Consider the following 24,483-nt stretch of genomic DNA (forward strand, 5'->3'; position numbering starts at 1 on the left):
TCATCCTCCCACAGTACTGGGTTTATAGGCTCGAGCCACTGTGCCTGGCCATGAACTGAATCTTAAAGGATGTGCTCATTGGGGAGACAACAGTGGGAAGAGAATTCTAGGCAGAAAGAATAAAATGAGAAAAGGCGTGGAATCCACAAAAGAGCAATGTGCATTCAGGGAAGTGAAAATGGATCTGAGGCTGGATTATAGGGCAGACGCACAGGAGTGGCATAAATTGAGCTGACAACGTGGTGGAAGGACAAATAATGAAAGCCCCACATGCCAACTGAGGAGGAGGCCATGGGTGCCTTTGATGAAAAAGAGGTCTGCTTCAGGGAGAATGATGTAACCAAGCTTCCTGGCTCAATCCATCTTGCCAGGGAAGCCCACTCCCAACAACTCAGAACCATCTAACAACTCCACTCCAACATCATTTTTCGGTGAGCCCAACATCATTTTTCTCACCATTTATGACACATTTATCTACAGCATTAGCTACTCTTAGTTTCTTCCCATCAGTGTATAAACTTCTTAAGGGCATCTTGTTTCCAATCTTGACTGTGTCAGTCCAAGTGCAGAGTACCCTGTGGAACTCCTAGGACATTGAATAAGACTGGCAATTTTGACAAAAATCTGAGTTTTCCTAACTTTATTAACTTTTGTTCACATTGCCATCCCATTTGAAATGCCCTTCTAATCACAAATTCATTCAAAACTTCACCCTGGTCTGTTTCAAATGCCACTTCTTTATGAAGGGTTTTCTTGCCTCCCCACTGGGATGTGGACGCCCCTCTCTTTCAAAGAGGGTGTATTTTGTACTTTTCTTATGGGATTAATCTCCTCATACCTTACAGCACACTTATCTGGGTATTCCTCTCATGTCATACATCTCTTGCTCCTCACCTAATGGAATCTAAACACTTTGGCATAAGATTTAAGCCTTTCTGAACCCTGCAATTCCCTGGATAGAGTCTGAACTGAACAGTTCAACTAGCGGCAAAAATGATGGGATCAGAGACAGAAATAATCATTATCACAAAAGTTTTTAAAAATCCTAGAAGAAACTACACAAAACAGGATGCAGGCATAAATAACACAGAGTGTATGCTGAATCAATTTGTGACCACTTGGCTTGTTTATTTCCATCACATGGATCTCATTTTCTAAAACTCCAGAAGACTCAGACAAAAAATAATGGCCTACCAGCTGCTGTGTTCCCAAGTCTGTGGTTTTCCTATGATATAAACACAAGATTCTGGAGGTATGGTCTCTGTTACTATTTTCTGGTGTAGGTATGGGGAAGAAATGGACGATGGGGGGCTGGTGTGAGGGAAACCCACCTAACAAGCCGACAGTTCATATAAGCAACACCTGGAGTGCCAAACCCCCTCCAACTGTATTTTATTGGGGAAAAAAAAAAACAACTCCACTCCTCCTTTGGTAAACGCAAAAATTCTTTCACCAGCTGCATTCCAATCTAAAGTGTGTGGCAGTTCAGGAGAGATGGCAGCTGGAACAGATCACATTCAGGATGTAGAGAACACTTACCAGCAGCTAGGGGATAATCAGAACCTGCAAAATTAATCCTCAGAGCCATGTTCCTCTAAGAAAATGGATTAGTCTCGATCTGCCTGCTCAGAGTGTCCTGCTCGTAAATGTTAAAAATACTGGAGGTACATATCAGCATCTGACTGTGAAAAAAATCAGCCTTTTGAATAGAAACTTTGTGACATCAGCTATTTTAGGACTTTCCACTTCAGTTCATAAAACCCCAAAGCCTCAGTTTTGGTTTTAATCCTAGTTTTGTTAAATATTTACAATCTACTGCAAAATCGAATTCAGACTAAATGTCTGCTTACACAACCTTGTGACATGGCCATTCCTCCAGACAAGAGGAAAAGAGAACTGACATTTATTGAACATTTACTATGTAACTGGCACCAGACCAGTCACTCCCTTCATATTCCATCCTCACAACATCTCTGGGAGGCAGACATCCACATTTCACATGAGGTGTGTGGGCCCACATGAGGTAACTTGGGCCCAGACAGCTTAAATCATTTGCTCAACACCCTCAAAGGAAAAATTGGAAGAGTTAGGTCTGTCTGACTCCAAAGCCAATGTTCTTTCCATTGCCCTCTGGTACTGGTTAATATGCCCCAGAGAGTTCTTTCTCCAGAATTTGCAAGAATGTTATAAGAGCCTATGACTCTGGCACAGGTGTTGGCAAACTTTCTGTAAAGACCAGATAGTATATATTTTATTTATTTTTAAGCTTTTTTTTTTGGTCTCTGTTGCAATTACTCAATTCTATCACTGTAGCACAAAAGTGGCCATAGATAATATGTAAATGAATAAACATGGTTGTGTTCCAATAAAACTTCATTTATGAAAACAGGCAGTGGGCCGGATTTGGTCCCAAGGCTATGCTTTGAGACCTCTTGCTGACCCCTGCTCTACAAGGTTCTAGAGTGGGTAGCTTCATGTTATTTAGATTTAGAAATCAATAAAGAATTGCTGGCCATTGCTTTGGTAACTGCTGCTCTCTTCACGTGCATCTTTGAGTTGTGGCCGCCATGTTTTCTTAGTGTTGGCCCCCTTCCCTACCTTGGGGAGGTGAATCTCCTCTCTCTCTCTTTTTTCTCTCTAATTTGCTTTCTAAATAACACTGTTTGAAAACTTAAAAAAAAAAAAAAGAACTGCCTATTTCCAACTTAATCAACAAATGTGAGAGTCTTCTATAGTCAAGAGAATATGAGAGAGAGAGTAGCATAAGACATGGTCCATGCACTTAAGGAATTTATATTCTTTTGGGAAAAGGCAGAGGCACATCAAAGCCAAAAACAGCAACATGAGGTAGCACCTGGTAAGTGCCCAAGAAGAGGACCTGAGGGCCAAGGGCTGACTGATGGGCCACCAATATATTAGAAAACCAGCGTCCACAATCTGATCAACTAATCTTGCATTGGCACCAGAGCTCAGAAAGAGTCGGAAAAACCTCTCAGTGGGCAGGAATGAAGAATGAGTCAGAAGTTACTGCTTTAAGCTCTAACAAAAACACCCATTCTGATGAGACCACACTGAAGTTTATAGCATGTGACAGATGCTAATCAAAGACATCTCCTTTAGACTCACCAAACACATTTGCTCCCTGTCTCATTCTAAAAAAGGACAAGCAACTAACCTATGGTGCTGAGTGCCTGAGGGAACTCTGCAAGACCTTGCCATTCTCAGCTGATACTTTAAGCCCCGGTGAGCCTGAAGAAGCTACAGACAAGGGCCAACAGAAACCATCTTGGGCCACACTTGGAAGTCCAGGAAGAAGCCATTTCCCAAAGCCTTACCTTGCTCATTGCAGTTAGGGCAGGATCACAGGCAGCATCCAGATCCTGAACCAACAACTGAATACTGCTGGAGATGACACTGCAAATCATACAATTTATTGTGGTTACAACTTTAAACAATGGCTGTTTGAATGACTGACGCAGCCCCTTCCAAACGTTTTAGGCCCTTGGGTAAAAATTAGATTCATCACTTCATAAGAAAAGCTCATTTTAATCAGTGACAATGGAAGAGCAGTTTGGTTCTTTCTTCAAGTCTTGGTCTTATTTGGGTGTGTACCCACCGAGGTGGGACACAAAATTCCATGGCTCATCTCCCTAGCCATCACCCCTAGATTCCCTCCTCACATCTTCCTCCAAAAGTACCTGTTTCTCAAAAACCGTAGTCAGAAGTGAAGAAAAGAAAAAGTTAAGAATAGGGGAGGAAATAAACTAAGAAGAGAATGTTGATTTTTCCTCAAAAATGGTGGATGTGAAAGCTGAAGCTTGGTCCATCCCTATCTCATTTAATGGTGGTGGAGCAGAAACTGACCACAACAAAAGTACTATAAGGTGATAACAGGGAAAGAAATACACCAAGAAGGCTTTACTGTTTGAACTTCTTGGATAGACCTCCTCTACCCCCAAGCATGCACACACACACACACACACTTTTATACTCCCAGTGGTTATCAGGCCACTTACACTTTGTATTCTAAAACACTAGAGGTGGTCCTGGCACTCTGTGAATTAGGAGTTAGGTAGGAACAGATCAGGGATGGCCAAGGCAGAATTTCTTCTCTTTGATCATTTTAGATAGTGCAATAATGAAGACCTCATAAGTGAAAAAATGGCTGCACCTGAGAAGCCAAAATGGCAGGCAGCTGCATCAATCCTAATGCTGTTTCTTAGTGGCTACGGAGAATAATTTGGATCCAACAGAAGGTCTTGAAAACCTCTTAGGGTCCCCAGTGACTAAGGCAAAGCCTGAGACAAGCGGGCTTTTGCAAAGGAGAAAGGCAGGCCCTGTGCAAACACATGCAAGGTACATACGTGCTGAACGTGTCCATTTCGCCAGTCAGATTGATTCGTTCTATCAGACTTACATCAACTTTTTCTTTGAGTTTTTCTTCTAGCTGTTAGAAAATGTGAGAAACAGATACATGGTTAATGATTATCCAAGGGAGTACCTCAAAAGTAATAGTTAATGTTTACTGAATTTGATGCTTCAGGTATAACTCAAGATACTTTTCATATATTGGTTCATTTCATTCTCACAACCCTATGAGGAAGATTCTATTATTATACCCAGTCTACAGATAGAAAATGGAGAAGACCACCCAAGAATCAAACCTCCTCCAGAATCTGTACTTGTTTCTTATGAATCAGACTTCCTCCAGAATCTGTACTTGTTTCTTTTTTTTTTTTCTTGAGTTGGAGTCTCACTCTGTTGCCCAGACTGGAGTGCAGTGGCCGCTCCCGGCCACCGCAGCCTCGGCCTGCTGGGCTCCGGCGATCCTTCCGCCTCAGCCTTCCAAGTAGCTGGAATTACAGGCATGTGCTACCACGCCCGGCTGATTTTTTTGATTTATTGTAGAGATGAGGTCTTGCTGCCCAGGTGGGTCTTGAGCCCTCAGGCAAATTCACTCACCTCAGCCTCCCAAAGGCGCGGGATTACAGGCTGAGCCACCGAGCCCGGCTGTACTTGTTTCTTATGACACATTGATAATCCCTTCCTCCAGAATCTGTACTTGTTTCTTATGACACATTGAATCAAACTTCCTCCAGAATCTGTACTTGTTTCTTATGACACATTGATAATCCCTATCATTAATTTTGAAAAGATCCTGATTTTAAGATACTCCCTGTCTCAAAAACTGCAAGTGTGCCCAATTACATTGAAAACCTTTGCCGGTGAGTGATAGTAGAACCAGCTAAAATATTCAGTGAGTGCTTCTATGGGCCAAGCACCTCATTAAGGCATTGAAGATACCTTGGTAAGCAAAGAAACATGGTCCCTGGCTTCATTAGCCTACAGCCTAGGATAGAAACACTCAACCTGCTCCTAGGGCCTCAGAGAAAAAATACTAGTGGCCCAAGACCTGTAAATACCTGAACACATCCCTGGGGGTCAATTAATCCAGCACTCCTAAACCTATTACACAAAGTCTAGAATAACTAATGTTTTATTTTAAACTTTAAAATGGTCTTAGGGGTGTATAATTACTATAATCTTTTTGAAAGGCAATTTATTAAAAAAGCAAAAATCTAAATATAGACATTCTTTAAACCAGCAACTCCACATCTAGAAACACATTTCAATGAAAAAAGCAGCATATTGTACAAAGATATACAAGTATTCTTTGCAGCATTTTTTGTTTTTGTTTTTGATTTTTTTGAGTTGAGTCTCACTCTGTCGCCCAAACTGGAGTGCAGTGGCCGCTCCCGGCCACCGCAGCCTGGACCTGCTGGGCTCCAGCAATCCTTCCGCCTCAGCCTTCCGAGTAGTTGGAATTACAGGCACGTGCTACCACGCCTGGCTAATTTTTTGATTTTATTGTAGAGATGAGGTCTCGCCTGCCCAGGCGGGTCTCGAACCTGCGGGTTCAGGCAATCCATTCACCTCAGCCTCCCAAAGGCGAAGGATTACAGGCTGAGCCACTGAGCCCGGCTAGCATTTGTTAATTCAACCAGTACTTACTGAAAGCCTACTTTGTCCTGGCTGTGTAACAGAGTAAGGGAGGTATTCAGTGAACAAAACAGATAAGAGCCTGTTCTCATAAAGTTCACATGCTAGTGTTGTTTTTATTACTGAAAAACTGGAAACAATCAACATATATATTTACAAGAATTGATGAAAAGAATTATGGCACAGGCTTACACTCCTTAGACTCTTCAGCACTCTTCAGACTCTTCCTATGCCGCTGAAAATACAACCAAACTTCTTTTTTTCTCTTTTTTTTGATCTGGAGACTCACTCTTGTCACCCAGGCTGGAGTGCAGTGGCACGCTCACAGTCACCACTGCCTCGATCTGCTGGGCTTGGGCAATCCTTTCACTTCAGCCTTCCAAGTATCTGGAACTACAGACGCATGCCACCATGTCCGGCTAGTTTTTGTGATTTATTATAGAGACGCGGTCTCACCAAGTTGCCCAGGCTGGTCTCGAACCCCTGGGCTCAGACAATCCTCTCGCCCTGACCTCCCAAAGTGCTAGGATTACAGGCTGAGACATTGTGTCCAGCCCAACCAAACTTCTAATCATGATTTGGATCCTGTGTGGCTCTCTGACCCCATCTTGATACTTTTCACTTTGCCTGCTAGGCTTCAGTTACACTGGCCTAAGTTTCTGGGTCTTTCTTCCTCAAGACCTTCATACTTCACAATTCCTATTTCCTCTCCCTGAAATGCATCCTGCTCACCTCTGCTGACCCTTGCTTTGTTGCACCCTACTTCCCAGCCCTCCGGTCTCTGCTTCAGGATCACCTCCTCAGAGAAGCCCTCCTTGACCACTCTCTTCAGCAAGCAACTTTCTTATTCTAGAACTGCCACATTTGTTTCCTTTCTAACACCACAAAACTGAAGTTATATCTTGACTGATTTATTAAGTACCTAGCTCCCCCATTAGTTTAGTTCTATGCCAGAAATAAACCTGTCTACTCTTCACCACTGCTAATTAACACCACATAGAGTGCCTAGTACATAATAAGTACTGAAGAAAGATCCCTTGAAGGAATAAAAGAATGAATGGAACACCTTTGCACAGGTGTTAAATATGCTGAGGTAATACTGACATGGAAAGATGTCCATGACTTAGGTAAAACAAAATAGTGTTGTCTTGTTGTAGAACAATATGTAGAATATGGACTCATTTTTATTTAAAAAGATACAATAAAAAATGTTTGGAAGGCTAGACCTTAGTTAAAGAGGTAACAATGACTGCTCTGATGGGTGAGATTATTGGGAACTTTCATTCCTTATGCTTATATTTCTACAATAGTTGAAACTTTTTAGGAGTGTATATATTACTTATTTAATAGAGTAAATTTCAAACATTTACAAAAATAAAGATAACAGTACAGTGTACCAAGCCAGTGTCAACAATTGTCATTGCACCTTCTTTTTCATGTATACGCTCATCTATTCCCCCATCCCTTAAATTATTTTGAAGCAAATCCTAGACATTCCATCATTTCATATGTAAATATTAAATATGTATCTCTAAAAGATAAGGACTCATAAAAAATTAAGCATAACCACAGTACCACTATCACACCTAAAAAGTTAACAATAATTCCTTTCATATCAATCATCACTTAATCTAGGCAGTGACCCTTATTGTCTTACAATATTTTAATAGTTTATTTATTTATTGAGATGGAGTCTCACTCTGTCGCCCAGGCTGGAGTGCAGTGGCACACTCACAGCCACCACAGCCTCGACCTGCTGGGCTCCAGCGATTCTTCTGCCTCAGCCTTCCAAGCAGCCAGAATTAAGGGCGTGCACTACCACGCCCAGCTAATTTTTTTATTTATTATAGAGGCGAGGTCTCGCCAAGTTGCCTGGGCTGGTCTTGAACTCACAGCCTCAGGCAATTCACTCGGCTTAGTCTCCCAAAGTGTTGGTATTATAGGCTGAGCCACGGAGTTCAGTCACAATAGTTTGTTTGTTTATTTATTTATTTGGAGTTGGAGTCTCACTCGGTCGCCCAGACTGGAGTGCAGTGGCCGCTTCTGGCCACCGCAGCCTTGACCTGCTGGGCTCCGGCAATCCTTCTACCTCAGCCTTCCAAGTAGCTGGAACTGCAGGTGCGCGCTACCACGCCCGCCTAGTTTTTTTGATTTATTTTGGAGATGAGGTCTCGCCAAGTTGCCCAGGCAGGTCTCGAACCTGCGGGCTCAGGCAATACACTCCCCTCAGCCTCCCAAAGGCGCGAGATTACAGGATGAGCCACCGAGCCCGGCTACAATAGTTTATTTTATTCAGGATCCCAACAAAGACCATACATGACAATTGGTTGATATGTCTCAAGTATTTTTTTAAAAATGAAATATAATGAATGTATAAAAATGCACAGATTTTTAGTGTTTAGTTGAATGCATCTTGACAATTATATACACCTATGCACACCACGCATGGTGGCTCATGCCTGTAATCCCAGAACTTTGGGATATGGAGGCAAGAGGATTACCTGAGTCCAAGGGTTCAAGAACAGCCTGGGACTTGGCAAGACCTCATCTTTGCAGTAAATCAAAAAATTATCTAGGCATGGTGGCCTGTGCCTGTAGTTCCCACTATCTGGAAGACTGAGGAGGCTGAGGCAGAAGGATTGCCTGAGCCAAGCATGTTGAGGCTGTGATAGCCGTGAGTGTGCCATTGCACTTCAGCCTGGATGACAGAGTGAAACACCGACTCAAACAAACAAACAAACAACACATATGCAATAATCAATAATAAGATATAGGACACATCCATGTCCCCAAAGAATTCCCTCATGCTCCTTTGCCCCTTTCTAGTCACCCACATCCCCACCCCCACTATCTGATTTCTGTCACCATAGATTAGTCTTGCCTCTACGGTTTTTTTATTTTATATACAGTAGTCTCTCCGTATCTATGGTTTTGCTTTCCATGGTTTTAGTTACCCATGACCAACCACAGTCCAAGTATACATATATATATATCCTCAACCTGCTGAGCTCAGGTGATCCTTCCACCTCAGCCTTCCAAGTAGCTGGAACTATAGGCATGCACCACCACCCCTGGATAATTTTTTGATTTATTGTAGAGACAAGGTCTCACCAAGTTGCCCAGGTTGGTTTCAAACCCCTGGGCTCAGGCAATCCTCTCACCTTGGTCTCCCAAAGTGCTGGGATTACAGGTTTGAGCCACCATGCCCAGCCTGGAATTCTTAAATGTTGGTGATGGGGATATAAAATAGTATACCCATTTTGGAAAGCACTTTGGCAGTTTATTTTAAAACCTTATGACCCAGCAGCCTCATTCCCAGGTATTTACCAAAGATAAATGAAAACATAGCCACAAAAAGATAAATACAAAGATGTTTTTAGTAGCCCTATTCCTAATAGCCCAAAATGGAAAACAATCTGAATGTCTCTCAATAGGAGAATGAATAAATGTGTCGTGATATATCCATTTAGCAAACTACTACTCATCAGTAAAATGGATGAACTACTGAAATATGCAATAACATGATGAATCTCAAAAAACATGATATTAAACAAGAAGCCAAACATTAAAGAGTACATATGCTATGATTCCATTTATAGTAGTCCCTGCCAACATGGAAGATATTTTCCAAGACCCTCAGTGGATGGCCAAAACCACAGATAGTACCAAACCTTATATATAATATATTATGGTTTTTTTCTGTACAGTAACAGGTGGGTAATATGTATAGTGTGGGTGCACTCCACCCTGGGTGACAGAGTGAGACTCCAATTCAAAGAAAAAAATAAAAGGAATTCCAGTTGTTCTATGTCCTTGCCAATATCTGATGTTGTCATTCGTGACTTCATGGCCTTCTAATAGCTATGTCTCCCAGTCTTAATTTGCATTTCTCATAACTAATGATGTTGAGTATTTTCCTTTGCTTATTGAACATTTGTGTGTGTGTGTGTGTGTGTGTGTGTGTGTGTAGTGAAATGTCTGCTCAAGTCTTTTACCCACTTGAAATTTAGTTGTTTGCCTTTTTAATGAAATTACTAGGAGTTCTTTATGTGTATCCAATACACATCCCTTACCAGTAATATGGGATATAAATATTTTTCCTAATGGCTGATATCAGCAGCCACTGACACTCAAAGTCCAGACTCATTATTCTGGTAGGAGCTATGAAGAATGATATTCTAATCCCATATTTTCTTTGCATTTTTCTGTAAATTTTCCTTGTCTCTTCAAAACAGCCTGATGGAAATTTGATAAGAGATTTTGTTGAATCTAGATGTTTTACTGAGAATAGATAACAACAGTCTTCTAATCCATGGACATGGTATATCTCTTAATTTATTCAAGTTTTTAATTTTGTTCAGCAACATTTTGTAGTTGTCAAGGTAGAGGTCTCACATGTCTGTCTCAGTCCATTTTGTACTGCTATAATAGAATACCTGAGACCCAGTAACTTATTGAAAAAAAGGTTTACTTAGCTCACGTTCTGTAGGCTGGGAAGTTCAAGATTGGGTGACCATATCTGGTCACTTCTGGTGAGGTCTCATGCTGCATCAGAACTTGACAGAGAAGTGGAAGGGGAACTGGGAGTATGTGGAAAGAGCAAACACAAGAGGCAGCCTTGCTTTGTAATAACACACTCTTGTGGTAACTAATCCAGTCCCATAAGAACTAATCCATTCCCTTGAAAATTAATACAGTCTCACAAGAAAACCTTTAATCCATCTTAATGATCTAATCACCTCTTAAAAAGGCACTGCCTCTCAACACTGCCACATTGAAGACCAAATCTCAGCATGAGATTAGGTGGGACAAACCATAGCAATGTCTTTCATTAGATTTATTCCTAGATATCTGATGTGTCTTAGTCCATTTTGTGTTGCTATAACAGAATACCACAGACTAGGTAATTTTTTTTTTTTAGTTGGAGTCTCATTCTGTCGTCCAGAGTCAAGAGCTACCACACCCGGCCTCAGATTAGGCAATTTATAAAGAAAATAAACTTATTTTTCACAGTTCTTGAGGCTGGGAAGTCCAATATCAAGGTGCTAGAATATGGCAATGGCTTTCTTGCTGTATTATACCATGGCAGAAGACAAGAGGGTGAGAAAGGACAAGAGAGACAAAGGAAGGGGGATGAACTCATGCTTTTAGCAGGAACCCACTCTGGTGATAACTAGCTCACTCCAGCAATAATGTCATTAATCCATTCATGAGGACAGGGCCCTCATGACCTAATTATCTCTTTTTGTTTTTAGTTGGAGTCTCACTCTGTCGCCTAGGCTGGAGTACAGTGGCATGCTCATGGCCACCGCAGCCTTGACCTGTTGGGCTCAGGTGATCCTTCTGCCTCAGTCTTCCAAGTAGTTGGAACTATAGGCACCTGCCACCATGCCTAGTTAATTTTTTGATTCATTGTAGAGATGAGGTCTCATCAAGTTGCCCAAGCTGGTCTCAAACCTGTGGGCTCAGGCAACCTCTCACCTCAGCCTTCCAAAATGCTGGGATTGTAGGCATGAGCCACCACACCTGGTCCCTAATTACCTCTTAAAGGTCAACCTCTCAATGCTGCTACACAGGGAATTAACTTTGTAACACATGTACTTTGGGGGACACATTAAAGGATAGCATGATGTTTTAAATTGCTATTGTAAATGGTATTTTAAAAAATAAACAGGCCAGGCTCGGTGGCTCAGTCTGTAATCTCAGCACTTTGGGAGGCTGAGGCAAGTGGATTGCCTGAGCCCACGAATTCGAGACCAGCCTAGGCAACTTGGTGAGACCCTGTCTATACAATAAATAAAAAATTAGCCAGGTGTGGTTGCACAGGCCTGTAGTTCTGGTTGCCTGGAAGGCTGAAGTAGAAGGATCACCGGAGCCCATGAATGTGCCACTGCACTCCAGCCTGGGTGCCAGTGAGACTTCAACTAAAAATAAATAAATAAATAAAAATAAACAATACTTTTTCAAATGTACAGAAAAATTGCAAAGGTAATTCAGATAGTTTCCACATACGAGGTACCCAGTTTCCTATCTTATTAATATCAGTATGATTATTTGAGGATGATGGGATTAAGAATGATTTTTTTCATTGGTTTTTGTACTATAGCTCTTTTACCTTTAAAGTACTATCTATTTATTTTCTTTTTGAGTTGGGGTCTCACTCTGTTGCCCAGGCTGGAGTGCAGTGGCAGGATCACAGCTCACCACAGCTTTGACCTCCTAGGCTCAGATATTTCCACCTCAGCCTCCTGAAAAGCTGAGACTACAGCTGCACACCATCATGCCCTACTAATTTTCTGATTTTTTTTTTTTTTTGTAGAGACTAGGTCTTGCTATATTGCCAAGGCTGGTCCTGAACTCCTAAATTCAAGTGATCTTCTTGCCTTGTCCTCCCAAATGCTGGGATTACAGGTGTGAGCGGCTGGCCTAAAACACTTTATGTATATGTGTGTATGTCCTTCTCTTTACACACACACACACACACAGACACACACACACACACACACACACACACACACACACACACACAGTAGTTAAACAGTGTTTTGCTCTTTTTTCTTTGTAGAGACATCTCACTATGTTGCCCAGTATGGTTTTGAACTCCTGGCCTCAAGCAATCCTCCCACCTTGATCTCCCAAAGTGCTGGAATTACAGATGTGAGTGACCATGCCCAGCTGAAACAGTATTTATTTGTGAAAGGACTCTGGGACCCCTGCCTTGGAGGTCCCCATAGACATTGTTGTCCCATCCTGGGGTGCTTGGGGCTAAACAGGATGCTATTTTTGGCTCCAAGGTCACACATTTGCAGGTTCATTCCCTATGTAATTCCATGTGACCGTGTCCAAAAGCAGAGCATGTTACTGCCTCTGCTGCTGGCTGGTTCACCCTCAACTGTGGAGTCTTTATGGTCACACTTCCTATTTGGCTTCGGTATTCTTGCCCTGCCTCACAGGAGCTCCAAGTTGTGCTGTCTGAACTATCATTTATGACTGTCTTCTTATGACCTAGGCATGCATAAATAACAAACACAAAGAGGATGGAAGAGCAGAACCTTCCCAAATTACATTCTTTTTCTTGGCTTTAAGTGAATCCCAGACCAAATGTAAAAAGGAACTTTTAATCTCATGTCTAACGCTAAACGGAAAGTTATTCTGGGTCTTCCTTCTGCTAAATCGGTTTGCTGAACTACTGCCATTTAGGGGGCTCTGGTAGAGGCATCACCCCTTCCTGCTTCACAGTTCCTGAACGTAAGCATCCCAAACAATGGTTATTTATTTAGGCAGATTGAAAATGTTATGTAAATTTCAGGAGACACATAAAAGCCCAAATGATTTTGCTCAACTTAGTAACACTTCTGAGTATGGAATAACTAACGGGCTGTGACTCACCACCACCAAAGGCTGGGTCCCAGTACCAACAAGGTTGTTACTGCTTTTCTCATATGGGAGACAGTGCTACTGACCTACTTTCAAGAGGTCATGCCCTTTGAGTGGCTTACACAACGCTAGGGAGGAGACCAGTCATACTTTCTTGCCTAGTCTCCTTTTAACAAGGCCCTCTGTAAGACAGCTGCCTGGGCAGTCTTCTGGCTGCATAGCGAGTTTTCCTCTGTGGGAGGCCAATCCATCTACTCAAGGTTGTACGTGGCCTTGTTAGGGCTTATACTCTTACTTACTGAGCTACATGGCCTGGATAGTTCAGGAAAGGGAGGTGGTAAGTGGGCAGCCAGGATGGCTCACCTGTTGGGTGGTGGCCAGACAGTACTCTGCTGTGCTTAAGATGCTGCAGATGAGGCAGAGCTCCTCCAGAGTGAACTTGGCGACCTCTGAGCCCTCCTTTTCCTTGAGGAGGCTGCTGATAGTCAGCCCTCCACTGCTGGTTGTGGTTCTGAGGAAAAGGAAGAGAAACTAGTCAGGCTAGAATTTCTAATTTGCTTCTTGAACTGGAAATTGCACATTTTAAGCCAAAGAAAAGGGGGAAGGAAAGGTTGGATATGGTCCAAATAAACTCACATACAATGAGTCCTCTTCCTTTTGACCTTACCTTGACTATCATCTGTTTAGATACTCTTGCCGTCAGAAATAGGAAGAGACAAGTCCAAGCATCCGCCAGTAATTATATTAACTATGATGATCTGATACTCACAGGGAAGGCTGCTGAGCTGCCGTTCTCTTTAGCTTGGAATTTCCTGACATGTAGAACTCATTTAGGATTATCTGTAGCACAAAGGCTGGTTCCCAACTATTTCTCTAAGTTAAAAGAAACATCTACACTGGAATTTATATGTTATGCTTGTGAAGGAGTACATAAGTGTATGTTTTTGTTGTTGTTTTTTTTTTTTTTAAGTCAGAGTCTCACTGTTGCCCAGGCTGGAGTGCAGTGGCATGTTCGCAGCCATTGCAGCCTTGATCTGCTGGGCTTAGGTGATCCTTCCGCCTCAGCCTTCCAAGTAGCTGGAACTACAGGTACACACTACCACAACTGGCTAATTTTTTTGATTTATTGTAGAGATGAGGTCTTGCCAAGTTGACCAGGCTGGTCACGAACCCCTGGGCTCAGGCAATTCTCTCACCTTTGCCTCCCAAAGTGCTAGGATTACAAGTGTGAGCCACATCGCTCAGCATAAGTGAATGTTAAGACACAGTTCCTGCTCAGGGTGCTAATTGCCTCAAGAGACCAAAGCATCTCACATCTTTTAATGACTATAGTTTTTTGGGACAGCCCCAGCTCCTGTGTGACTTCTACAGTAGTAACAGCTACCCACTAGTATTAGGATACTTCAGAATCCTCTGTTGGTTCCTTTCACCTTGTCCCCATTCCTGTGAATAGTTTTTTTAATGACAAAATCCCAACTGAGTATGCCATTTGCATCCTGTTGGGACATTGACTAATACACATAGGAAAATGCTTACTGGATAATGTTACGAGAAAGCAGCAGGGTATAAAACTACAAGCAGTATAGTCCCAATTCTATTAAACAAACAAACAAAAACAACAAACAGTATGTGTGTGTATCTATATAAAACAGAATGGAAAAATATATACCAAAAAGTTAAAGATATTTTCTCTGGGTAGTAAGTTTATAGGTGATTTTTATTTTCTTTTGTGTGTTTTGTTTTATAAGCTATAATGAACTTGTATTATCTAAATAATCAGCACAAAAGTTATTAAAGATTTTTAAATAATTTTTACCACAGTCAAAGAAGTTCTCATTAGTAAAACACATCTGTCACTTCATATCTCCTGTAGAACATAGGATTTGATTCTCTTTCCTTCAAATAATATAAAACTCCCATGTGACACATTATAGTGACAATAACAGAAATAAATTACAGAATTATTAAATTTAGCCATGGAGATGATTTATAAATACTAAATTCAGAAGCATTACTGTAGGTCATATTCTATTACAGTAAAAATTACTATATGACCAAAACATCTCTAAAAATCCTAGCTGAATGATCTACTTATTTCAAGTAATAAGCAGTATAACAATATTCTAATGCCCCAGAATAATATAGCAGACTCACCACAATTAGTAGCTGTGTCCTGCAACCCTTTTCCCCCAAATTCTACCACATCTTTAAACATTAGACTCTGTCCAACATAGCAAAATGTACACACTATACAAGGGATTTTAGAACCTAACTGGACTAAGGAAAAAGCAGATTCATTTCTCCTATCTAACTATCACTCCAGGGTATAATCTCATTGAATGAGGCTTGAAGAAAATTGCTTATGGTATTTAATAGTTATTTCCACCATAACCTCACTTTTTTTTGGCCAAGTACCTACAGTTGAATTCATGTAAATTAAATACACATATAATGGGATTGATTTCCTTGAGTCCACTAAGACTTGGCCTCTATTGGCAGTCAGTATGGGCATTTCCTTTAAAGGTCTTGATCAGCTGTGGAATGTCATTAGAGAGGAAATAGTTTCAGACCCTTGGGAACTCAGTAAGGGTACTTTCCTCCTTGATACTCTTAGTAGTTCAGTAAACAACTACACAGTGGATTTCCTTCAAGATTTCCATATTTAGGTATATTCAGATTTTACTTCACTCAGACCATGAAGAATAGGACTTACTTGGGCAGGTTGCCAGAAAGAATTTTCCAGGCGTATTCTCGGAGGTACTTCTGGAAAATGGTGGTCAGAGCAATCATTGGCTCCCCAGTACTGAGTTGAGAGCACTGCACCATGCACTTCTTGTAGTAGACAAAGAGGTCAGCACAGCTGGGGAGCACAGCACCCCCTTCATCAGTGTTGGGCTTGGGTGGCCCCTGGGCTTTGAAATCAGCCACAAACCGATCTATCAGCTCTCCAAGGTTTCTAAGAGAAAGAAAACCTACAATGTTATTTTATTTCAAGAAAGATAAAGCAAATGCGCTTCTTTGTAGTCTGCATAAATTACTGCCACAAGTAACCATTCCTAATGCTTTTAAAACTGGATCACTTTTATTCATATCATCATTCACCACTATCACTGCTCCTATAATAACAGGAGCAATAAAATTTGGCATTTGTGTGTTGCTTTATACTTTTCAAGGCATTTTGTTTTTTGGGGGTTTTTTTTGTTTTTGTTTTTGTTTTTTTGAGTTGGAGTCTCACTCTGTCGCCCAGACTGGAGTGCAGTGGTCGCTCCCTGCTGGGCTCTGGCGACCCTTCCGCCTCAGCCTTCCAAGTAGCCAGAATTACAGGCATGCGCTACCACACCCAACTGATTTTTTGATTTATTGTAGAGATGAGGTCTTGCTGCCCAGGCAGGTCTTGAACCCGTGGGCTCAGGCAATCCACTCACCTCAGCCTCCCAAAGGCAGGATTACAGGCTGAGCCACCGAGCCCGGCTTCAAGGCATTTTGTAATCACACTTGACCTCAAGCCCCTGTGAGCAACATTAGATATTGCTGGCTCCTCTAAAAGATGAAAAAAGGTCCTAAAAAGTTTGTCTCATGAAATCAGTGGCAGAGCTAGGCCTAGAATCTATCACTGAAGTGAGTATATTGGTCCTACTACTATATTCATACCATTTTTCCTTTTTACAAATGAAATAAATAATGATAGTGGTTATTTTCTGAACATTTACGATGTACCAGGCACTATGTCAGTGCGTTATAAGCATCATCTTAATGAACTTCATTTAATTTTCCCAATAACCTTATAAAGTGGTTATTATCCCCATCTTCAAGTATATTGTCCAAGGTCATATGGCAAGAATGTGGTGGAATCAGGATTCAAAACAAAGCAGACTGGCTGTAAGCCTCCTGCTTTTAACTACTCTACTTTCTGACACACACAAATATTTGGACACCATAAACCTATATGTGTGCAAGAGATAGATGACTAAACAAAGACAAACTGTAAAAATATTTTTTGAATGCTTTCCTTCTCCTTTAATGTAGTTTTTCTGAGAACTTCCAGAATCAAAGGTGTTTATTTAAAAAAAAATCTTTGGAAAAGAGAGTATGAGCAGCTCCAGGGTTGCCCCAGGCCATGGTGGGGATGATAGTTGCAATTTTCCCCCATTTTCCATTCAAATATCCCTAAATTTGTCTCAGTCATACTGAGTCATCACTAGTTAGAATCCAGCAGGGCAGTAGTAATTGTTCTCAGCACAGATGTGCTGTGTGAAAATGGGAGGGGTTCCTACCACTCTTGACATTTTGCATCTTTCTAGATTTCTGCTTAAAGCTTGAGGAATTCAGCTGTGTTTTAAAAATGTATTTAGATAAGAGGAAGAAAAAGATAAGAGCCACACACACCATCAATTAGCAGGAATAGAAAAAAATTAACATTTTATTTAAGAGCTTTGTTACTGAAAGTTTATTATACCCAGATGCGGCCACTCTGCCCTCTGCTGTGTCTTTGTCCGTATGCCGCCCAGCCAACATGTTCTCCTGCCATCTCTCCATTCACCCTTCAAGTTCAACCCCGGTCTCACCCACATGACTCTGGCTCACACCATGTCTCTCTCTCAGTTGCCAGTTCTATCATCTGTCATTAAAAAATTTCTTAAATTAATTTTTTAACACTTTACTACTGAGAAATAAAAAAAGAAATCCTAAGCCCCTCAAATGACTAAATGGACTCCCTCTTAGCCAAGGGGACCCCAGGTAACATTGAAAACTGAGTTTCTAGCCATAATGGGAGAGGTCAGATACAGGACACACCTTATTATACCCACCCCTCACTAAACGCCACAGGCTTTCTTTCCTAAGACCTAAACAGAAATCAACCCTTTGGAAAGGGCTTGCTCTGCCCCTGAGAGCAACCTGCTGCCTGATGCTGTCCCTCTTTTTTGTGGTTTTGACAAAACAATCGACCAGCATTCCTTTCTGATAAGAGACAAGGACCCTAATCCCAGCACTTTGGGAGGCAGAGGTGAGAGGATTGCCTGAGTCCAAGAGTTTGAGATCAGCCTGGGCAACCTGGCAAGTCCTCCTCTCAATAATAAAAAAAGAAAAGAAAAAAGAAAAAAAGAAGTTGGGCATGGTGGCGCATGCCTGTAGTTCCAGCTACTTGCAAGGCTGAAGAGAAAGGATCGTCTGAGCCCAGCAGGTCGAGGCTGCACTGGCTGTGAGCGTGCCACTGCACTCCAGCCTGGGCAACAGAGTGAGACTCCGACTCAAAATAATAATAACAACAATAACAACAACAACAACAATAATAGACAACTGACCCTGGCATGGTTCTGGCCAGTCTATGGAGGATGAACAGTGAGGGTTTTTGTGTCCTCTGCTTCACCTTTTGATGACAGAGGGCCAAAAACTCCATCCTAGGACCATGTTAATGCTGCCATTTTTTGAACATGGGTCCCATGGAGAGGCATAAACCTCAATTGTGCGTGTACATATTTCTTCTTTCAAAAATACTCATGATTCCTTCTATAGCTTATTAAATATGTATATTGGCTACCTCATTCAGCGTAAATCTCTGTCTTATTCTTCCCACCCTTGAAGTGTCTGTTTTTGGCTTCTGGTCGAAGGCTATGCTTCCCAGCCTATCAGGCCACCTTGCAGGCTATAACCCTTTATGAGAAATAAAATTGCTCCTTTACAAATTTATGAACTGTATCATTCTTCTGTTGACACTATACAGTGTAAGGATGTTATATACTCCTGTTAGTTGAAGTTGGTAGAAAAGGAGAAAGATTTTCTGTTTCATGTATGTTATCCTAAGCTCCCTGGGAGTAGGAATGATGTTTTGCTAATTCTGCTGCCCCTGGCCCACCCCTCATGCTTATGTGTGTGGATAATCTTCACGTTGGTGCTCAGTACATACTTCGCTGACCAGCCTCCACACTTTGTTGTTCCTAAGGGACAGGAATGGACGGGTGGAAGGTAGAGATGGGATAGGGGCTGGTGCAATGGAGAAGAATGTGTCACAGAAGGCAAAAGATTCCACTTGAGCCTTCATAAAAGAGAGTCTAATCTCCAAATCAATAGTGCCAACCAAAGCAGAAGCCAGAGCTCTGATGTGTTTTTACTTTAATCACCCACCTATTCCCCTAGAATATAAATATTATTTCAGATCCAATCCAATGAGTAAGAGTATAGATTAATTATGATCATAAAGCATAAAGAAAATGTTCACTTCAAAATACTCTTAAGAGCTACACTTTGCAGAATGTCTACTAGGTTATCCTTGATACTGCTCTCTTCTGTAGATGAGAAATAAACCAGTCAGAGAAACCCTCTGCTTCCTTCCATCTTCCACTGTGTATCAGCATGTTTCAATGCCATACAAGACATTAGAAAGTAAGTAGTCAATGTTTCCCAGAATAGAAGAGTCTAAGTTATCCCAATGGGAATGGGTAAGATTCAATAGTTTTGAATAGATGATCCAGTCCAATTGCATATTGATTGAGTACTTGCTAGGTGAAAGACTTGGTGGGCTATAGGCATAAGATACAATTCAACTTTTTATTTAAAAAAGTTTATGATGGTCAGGTGTAGTGGCTCATGCCTGTAATCCCAGCACTTTGGGAGGCTAAGGAAGGAGGACCTGCTTGAGCCCAGGAATTCAAGTACAGCTTGGATAACGTAGCGAGACCCTGTCTCAATTAAAAATCTAACCCTTTACACCTGGACATCGTAAATCTAGCAAACCACTTGGATGACCCCTCTCAGGGAACATAAAGAGATCGCTAGTGATTATACAGAACAAACATACACCAGTGCAAATTTTTTTCAAGACTCTGTCTCTAAAAAAATAAAAATAGATATAGATGTATATGAATAAACATATGCTTATATATACATATACATTTTCTTGAAGTTTTGCATTCAAATTGCCTGAAAAAGCAAATAAAGAGATGGAATATATACTGACATATGATCTATCAGTGGAGAAGTGGTTTTTAGGAATCACGAGTGGGTCCTCCCACATCTTCTTTGAACAACACACTATTACATTACAAATTATTAATGTGGGAGGAAGAAAATGAGACTGCATTGTCTGCTCCAATAGAAAAATGCCAGGTGGAAGCTGGGCTCGATAGCTCAGCCTGCAATCCAGTACTTTGGGAGGCTGAGGTGAGTGGATTGCCTGAGCCCGTGGGTTCAAGACCCGCGTGGGCAACTTGGCGAGACCTCATCTCTACAATAAATTAAAAAATGAGCCAGGTGTAGTAGCGTGTGCCTGTAGTTCCAGCTACTTGGAAGGCTGAGGCGGAAGGATCGCCAGAGCCCAGCAGGTCGAGGCTGCGGTGGCCGGGAGCAGTCACTGTACTCCAGTCTGGGCGACTGAGTGAGACTCCAACTCAAAAAAAAAGAAAAATGCCAGGTGGAAGACATAAAAAAATTACTATTGCGCAACATATATCAATGAACCTACAATGCATGATGGTGACTGTTTTACATGTTACCATATGTTAGAAACATATAAGATACAAAATTTTGATATTTTTTGTCATACTGTTTAAAATTCCACTATAAGCCTAATATCATTATAATAAAATAATTGGTTCCAATGCCATACTATTTAATATGAAGTGATTTGGTTTTTACTATTTTGTAAAAAAGTACAACTGAGTTGCTGGTAGGTGATCCACAAGATGTCTCTGAGTGCAAAGGGCTAAAAATTATCCGGGCATGGTGATGCGTGCCTGTAATCCCAGGTACTCAAGAGGCTGAGGCAGGGAGATTGCTTGAGCCCAAGAGTTTGAGGCTTAGTGAGCTACAATTGCACTACTGCACTCTAGCTTGGGCAACAAAGAAAGACTTTGTTAGCCGGGCTCGGTGGCTCAGCCTGTAATCCCACGCCTTTGGGAGGCTGAGGTGAGTGGATTGCCTGAGCCCACGGGTTTGAGACCTGCCTGGGCAACTTGGCGAGACCTCATCTCTACAATAAATCAAAAAATTAGCTGGGCGTGGTAGCACGCGCCTGTAGTTCCAGCTACTTGGAAGGCTGAGGCGGAAGGATCACCGGAGCCCAGCAGGTCGAGGCTGAGGTGGCCGGGAACGGCCACTGCACTCCAGTCTGGGTGACAGAGTAAGACTCCAACTCAGAAAAACAAACTCAAAAAAATACAAAAAAACAACAACAACAAAAAGAAAGACTTTGTCTCTGAAAAAATAAAAATAGGCTGGGCACAGTGGTGCAAGCCTGTAATCCCAGCATTTGGGATTATGAAGAGGAGACCAAGGTGAGAGAATCGCCTGAGCCCACGGGTTCGAGGCCAGCCTGGGCAACTTCGTGAGACCTCATCTCTACAATAAATCAAAAAATTAGCCAGGTGTGGTAGCGCGCTCCTATAGTTCCGGATAAGCTGATGCAGAAGGATCGGCTGAGCCCAGCAGGTCAATGCTGGGGTGGCTGTGAGTGTGCCACTGCACTCCAGCCTGGGCCACAGAGTGAGACTCCAACTCAACAAACAAATAAACAAATAAATAAAACTAGATGTATACATATAAATATATGTTTATATATACATATACTTCTTAGCTTTCTCAGCCAAGAGGACCTGGAAGCAATGACACCAAGCAGCAATGAGCATTCCTAATGCCCAGAACTTGGTTTTGAAATATCATTCTCCACCAAGGGAACAAGGGGTACTTGGAAAAATGATGACTCCAGGGCTGGAGGACAAAAGCACAAGGCAAACCTGATGTATTTTGTTGTGCCAAAGAAGTGCCCCCAAAATGATAGGGGCATGTAATAAAAATCAAAAAGTTAGCTGGGCATGGTGGTACATACCTGAAGTCTCAGCTTCTCAGGAGGCTAAGGAGGAAGAATCACCTGAGTTCAGGAGGTCGAGGCTGCGGTGAGCTGGGATAGCGCCACTGCACTCCAGCCTGGGAAACAGAGTGAAACTCCTGACTCAAAAAAAAAAAACCCAAAATACAAAAAAATTCAAGGTCACGAAAGACAAAGACTGAACTGTTCTGCATTGAAGGAGGCCAAAGAGATATGACAAATAAATACAACCTGTGATCCTGGATTTAAAAAAAACATGATTGGGACAACTGTGAAACGAAATGGAGCCTATAAATTAAGTGATAATATTGTATCAATATTAGTTTCCTGATTTTGATGGTGGTATTGTGGTTATGTAAATTGTGCCCTTGTTTCTAAGAAATTACACTGAAGTACTAAGAAACAGTAGGACATCTTGTCAGTAACTTGAGAATTCAATTGTTTTCTTAAAAAAGTATGTATGTGCACAGATATGTAAGTGTGGGTGTACATGTGTGTTTGTGAGAAGAGGAGGAAGAGAGAATGTTTTTACTTATTTATTTTAGAGACAGAGTTTTGCTCTGTTGCTGAGGCTAGAATGCAGTGGCACCATCACAGCTCACTGCAGCCTCAAACTCCTGGGTTCAAATGATCATCCCATCTCAGTCTCCCAAGTGGCTAAGACTACAGGTGTGTACCACCATGCCCAGCTAATAATTTTATTTTTTAATTTTTTTTAGAAACAGGGTCCCGCCATGTTGGCCAGGTTGAGATGACTATTAATTGAGGAATCTAGATGAGAGATATATAACAGCTCTATGTATAATTCTTGTAATTCTTCTGTAAATTTGAAATTAATTCAAAATAAATAACAAACATAATTCATTTACAGAGATAATCTAGGCTTGACAAAGCTGGAAAGGTGGGGGCTCTATTTTAACAAAAGTTATTAAAGGGAACTCAGGAGGAGCCGGGCTCAGTGGCTCAGCCTGTAATCCCAGAGCTTTGGGAGGCTGAGGTGAGGGGATTGCCTAAGCCTGCGGGTTCGAGACCCACCTGGGCAACTTGGCGAGACCTCATCTCTACAATAAATCAAAAATTAGCCGGGCGTGGTAGTGCGCAGCTGTAGTTCCAGCTACTTGGAAGGCTGAGGCGGAAGGAATTCAGGAGAAGAACAGACATGGAGTCAGTTCTCTGAGTACCTCAGAGTAGAGTGAAGAAAGTGCTTATCAAGAAACCTCTCCTGCAAGAATTAGCCAAAGGAAATCAATATATATATCCCAAGAGCAGAAGATATATTAACTTCCTCCTTGAGCATAAATAAAAATTGAGGGCAACTCTTCGGGTTCCCTCCAGCTGTGGAAGCTTTTCTGTACTCTTGATTAATCCTGCTTTGCCACTTTCAAAATAAAATAATAATAATAATTAAGAAAGCCAATTCAAGCATTCAAAGGCAACTTAGCCCCTTGCTAAAGAGGTGGCGGCAGGAACATCCCTGCTTCCTGTCTCCTTCCCAGGTACTGGCTCTGTAGTCCTCCTACTGCTGCTTGGCTTTTGGCTGGGATGGGTGCTGCCAGAACTTTCCGTGGGTAGGTGGAAGGCTGGGGAGAAGAGAAGTGGACCCCATACCAGGCCCAACAGAAAGCCAGCAGCACTGATAAGGCCACCCATCCACATTGGAGTACTGAGCAAGATCAGAGGGAGGGCAGGGCAGGTCCAGTTCCTGAATACTGTTTACTGTGTTTCAGGACCCAGTGTGCCATCTTGTTTCATCCTCACCACAAAGCATTATTACCCTCACTGTGGTGGGCATTATTACCCTCAATGTGGAGAGGATAAAACAAACTTGGAGAGGGTAAGCAGTGTGCTCAAGGTCCCAGGCTAGAAAGCGCAAAGCTTCACATCCAGGTCTGTCTGGCATCAGGCCCACATGTTTTCCACTACACTGCGTTGGGTGTCTGTCCTCTGCGAACTTACAGATGTTTTAAGATTTTCTGCCCTTGCAGATTTCTGAGTCAGAGCTACAGCAAAAGTAGTAATTTGCACAAAATCAGTCCCCACCTGAGTTCCTTCCCCAGCCTCAGGATTCTTTTTTTGAAAGAAGGAAGGGATTCTGAGAACGCCTTGAATTACACTCAAAACAGTGTGTGGGTATATGTGGATTTTTTTGACAAGAGGGTCTATGTCTTTCACTGCGTTCTTTAAAGCATCCATGACTTTTAAAAGGTGAATAACCAGCCGGGCTCGGTGGCTCAGCCTGTAATCCCGCGCCTTTGGGAGGCTGAGGTGAGTGGATTGCCTGAGCC

The 24,483-nt window shown here is 41.9% G+C and overlaps 1 protein-coding gene across 3 annotated transcripts in view; it reads right to left on the minus strand.

The window, feature by feature from the left end:
- Positions 1-24,483, minus strand: part of VPS53 (VPS53, GARP complex subunit) — a 170,677-nt gene that overhangs the window by 34,698 nt on the left and 111,496 nt on the right. For all 3 annotated transcript variants that reach the window (XM_021711355.1, XM_008056040.2, XM_021711356.1), the window contains 4 exons: positions 16,091-16,333; positions 13,741-13,888; positions 4,365-4,447; positions 3,336-3,414 (listed from right to left, as the gene is read on the minus strand). In XM_021711355.1, coding sequence (XP_021567030.1) covers positions 3,336-3,414; positions 4,365-4,447; positions 13,741-13,888; positions 16,091-16,333 — 553 coding nt within the window. The remainder of the gene's footprint in view (positions 1-3,335; positions 3,415-4,364; positions 4,448-13,740; positions 13,889-16,090; positions 16,334-24,483) is intronic.

Source organism: Carlito syrichta, unplaced genomic scaffold (genome assembly GCF_000164805.1).
Source record: "Carlito syrichta isolate Samal-C Ts95f unplaced genomic scaffold, Tarsius_syrichta-2.0.1 Scaffold302085, whole genome shotgun sequence".
NCBI lineage: Eukaryota > Metazoa > Chordata > Mammalia > Primates > Tarsiidae > Carlito > Carlito syrichta.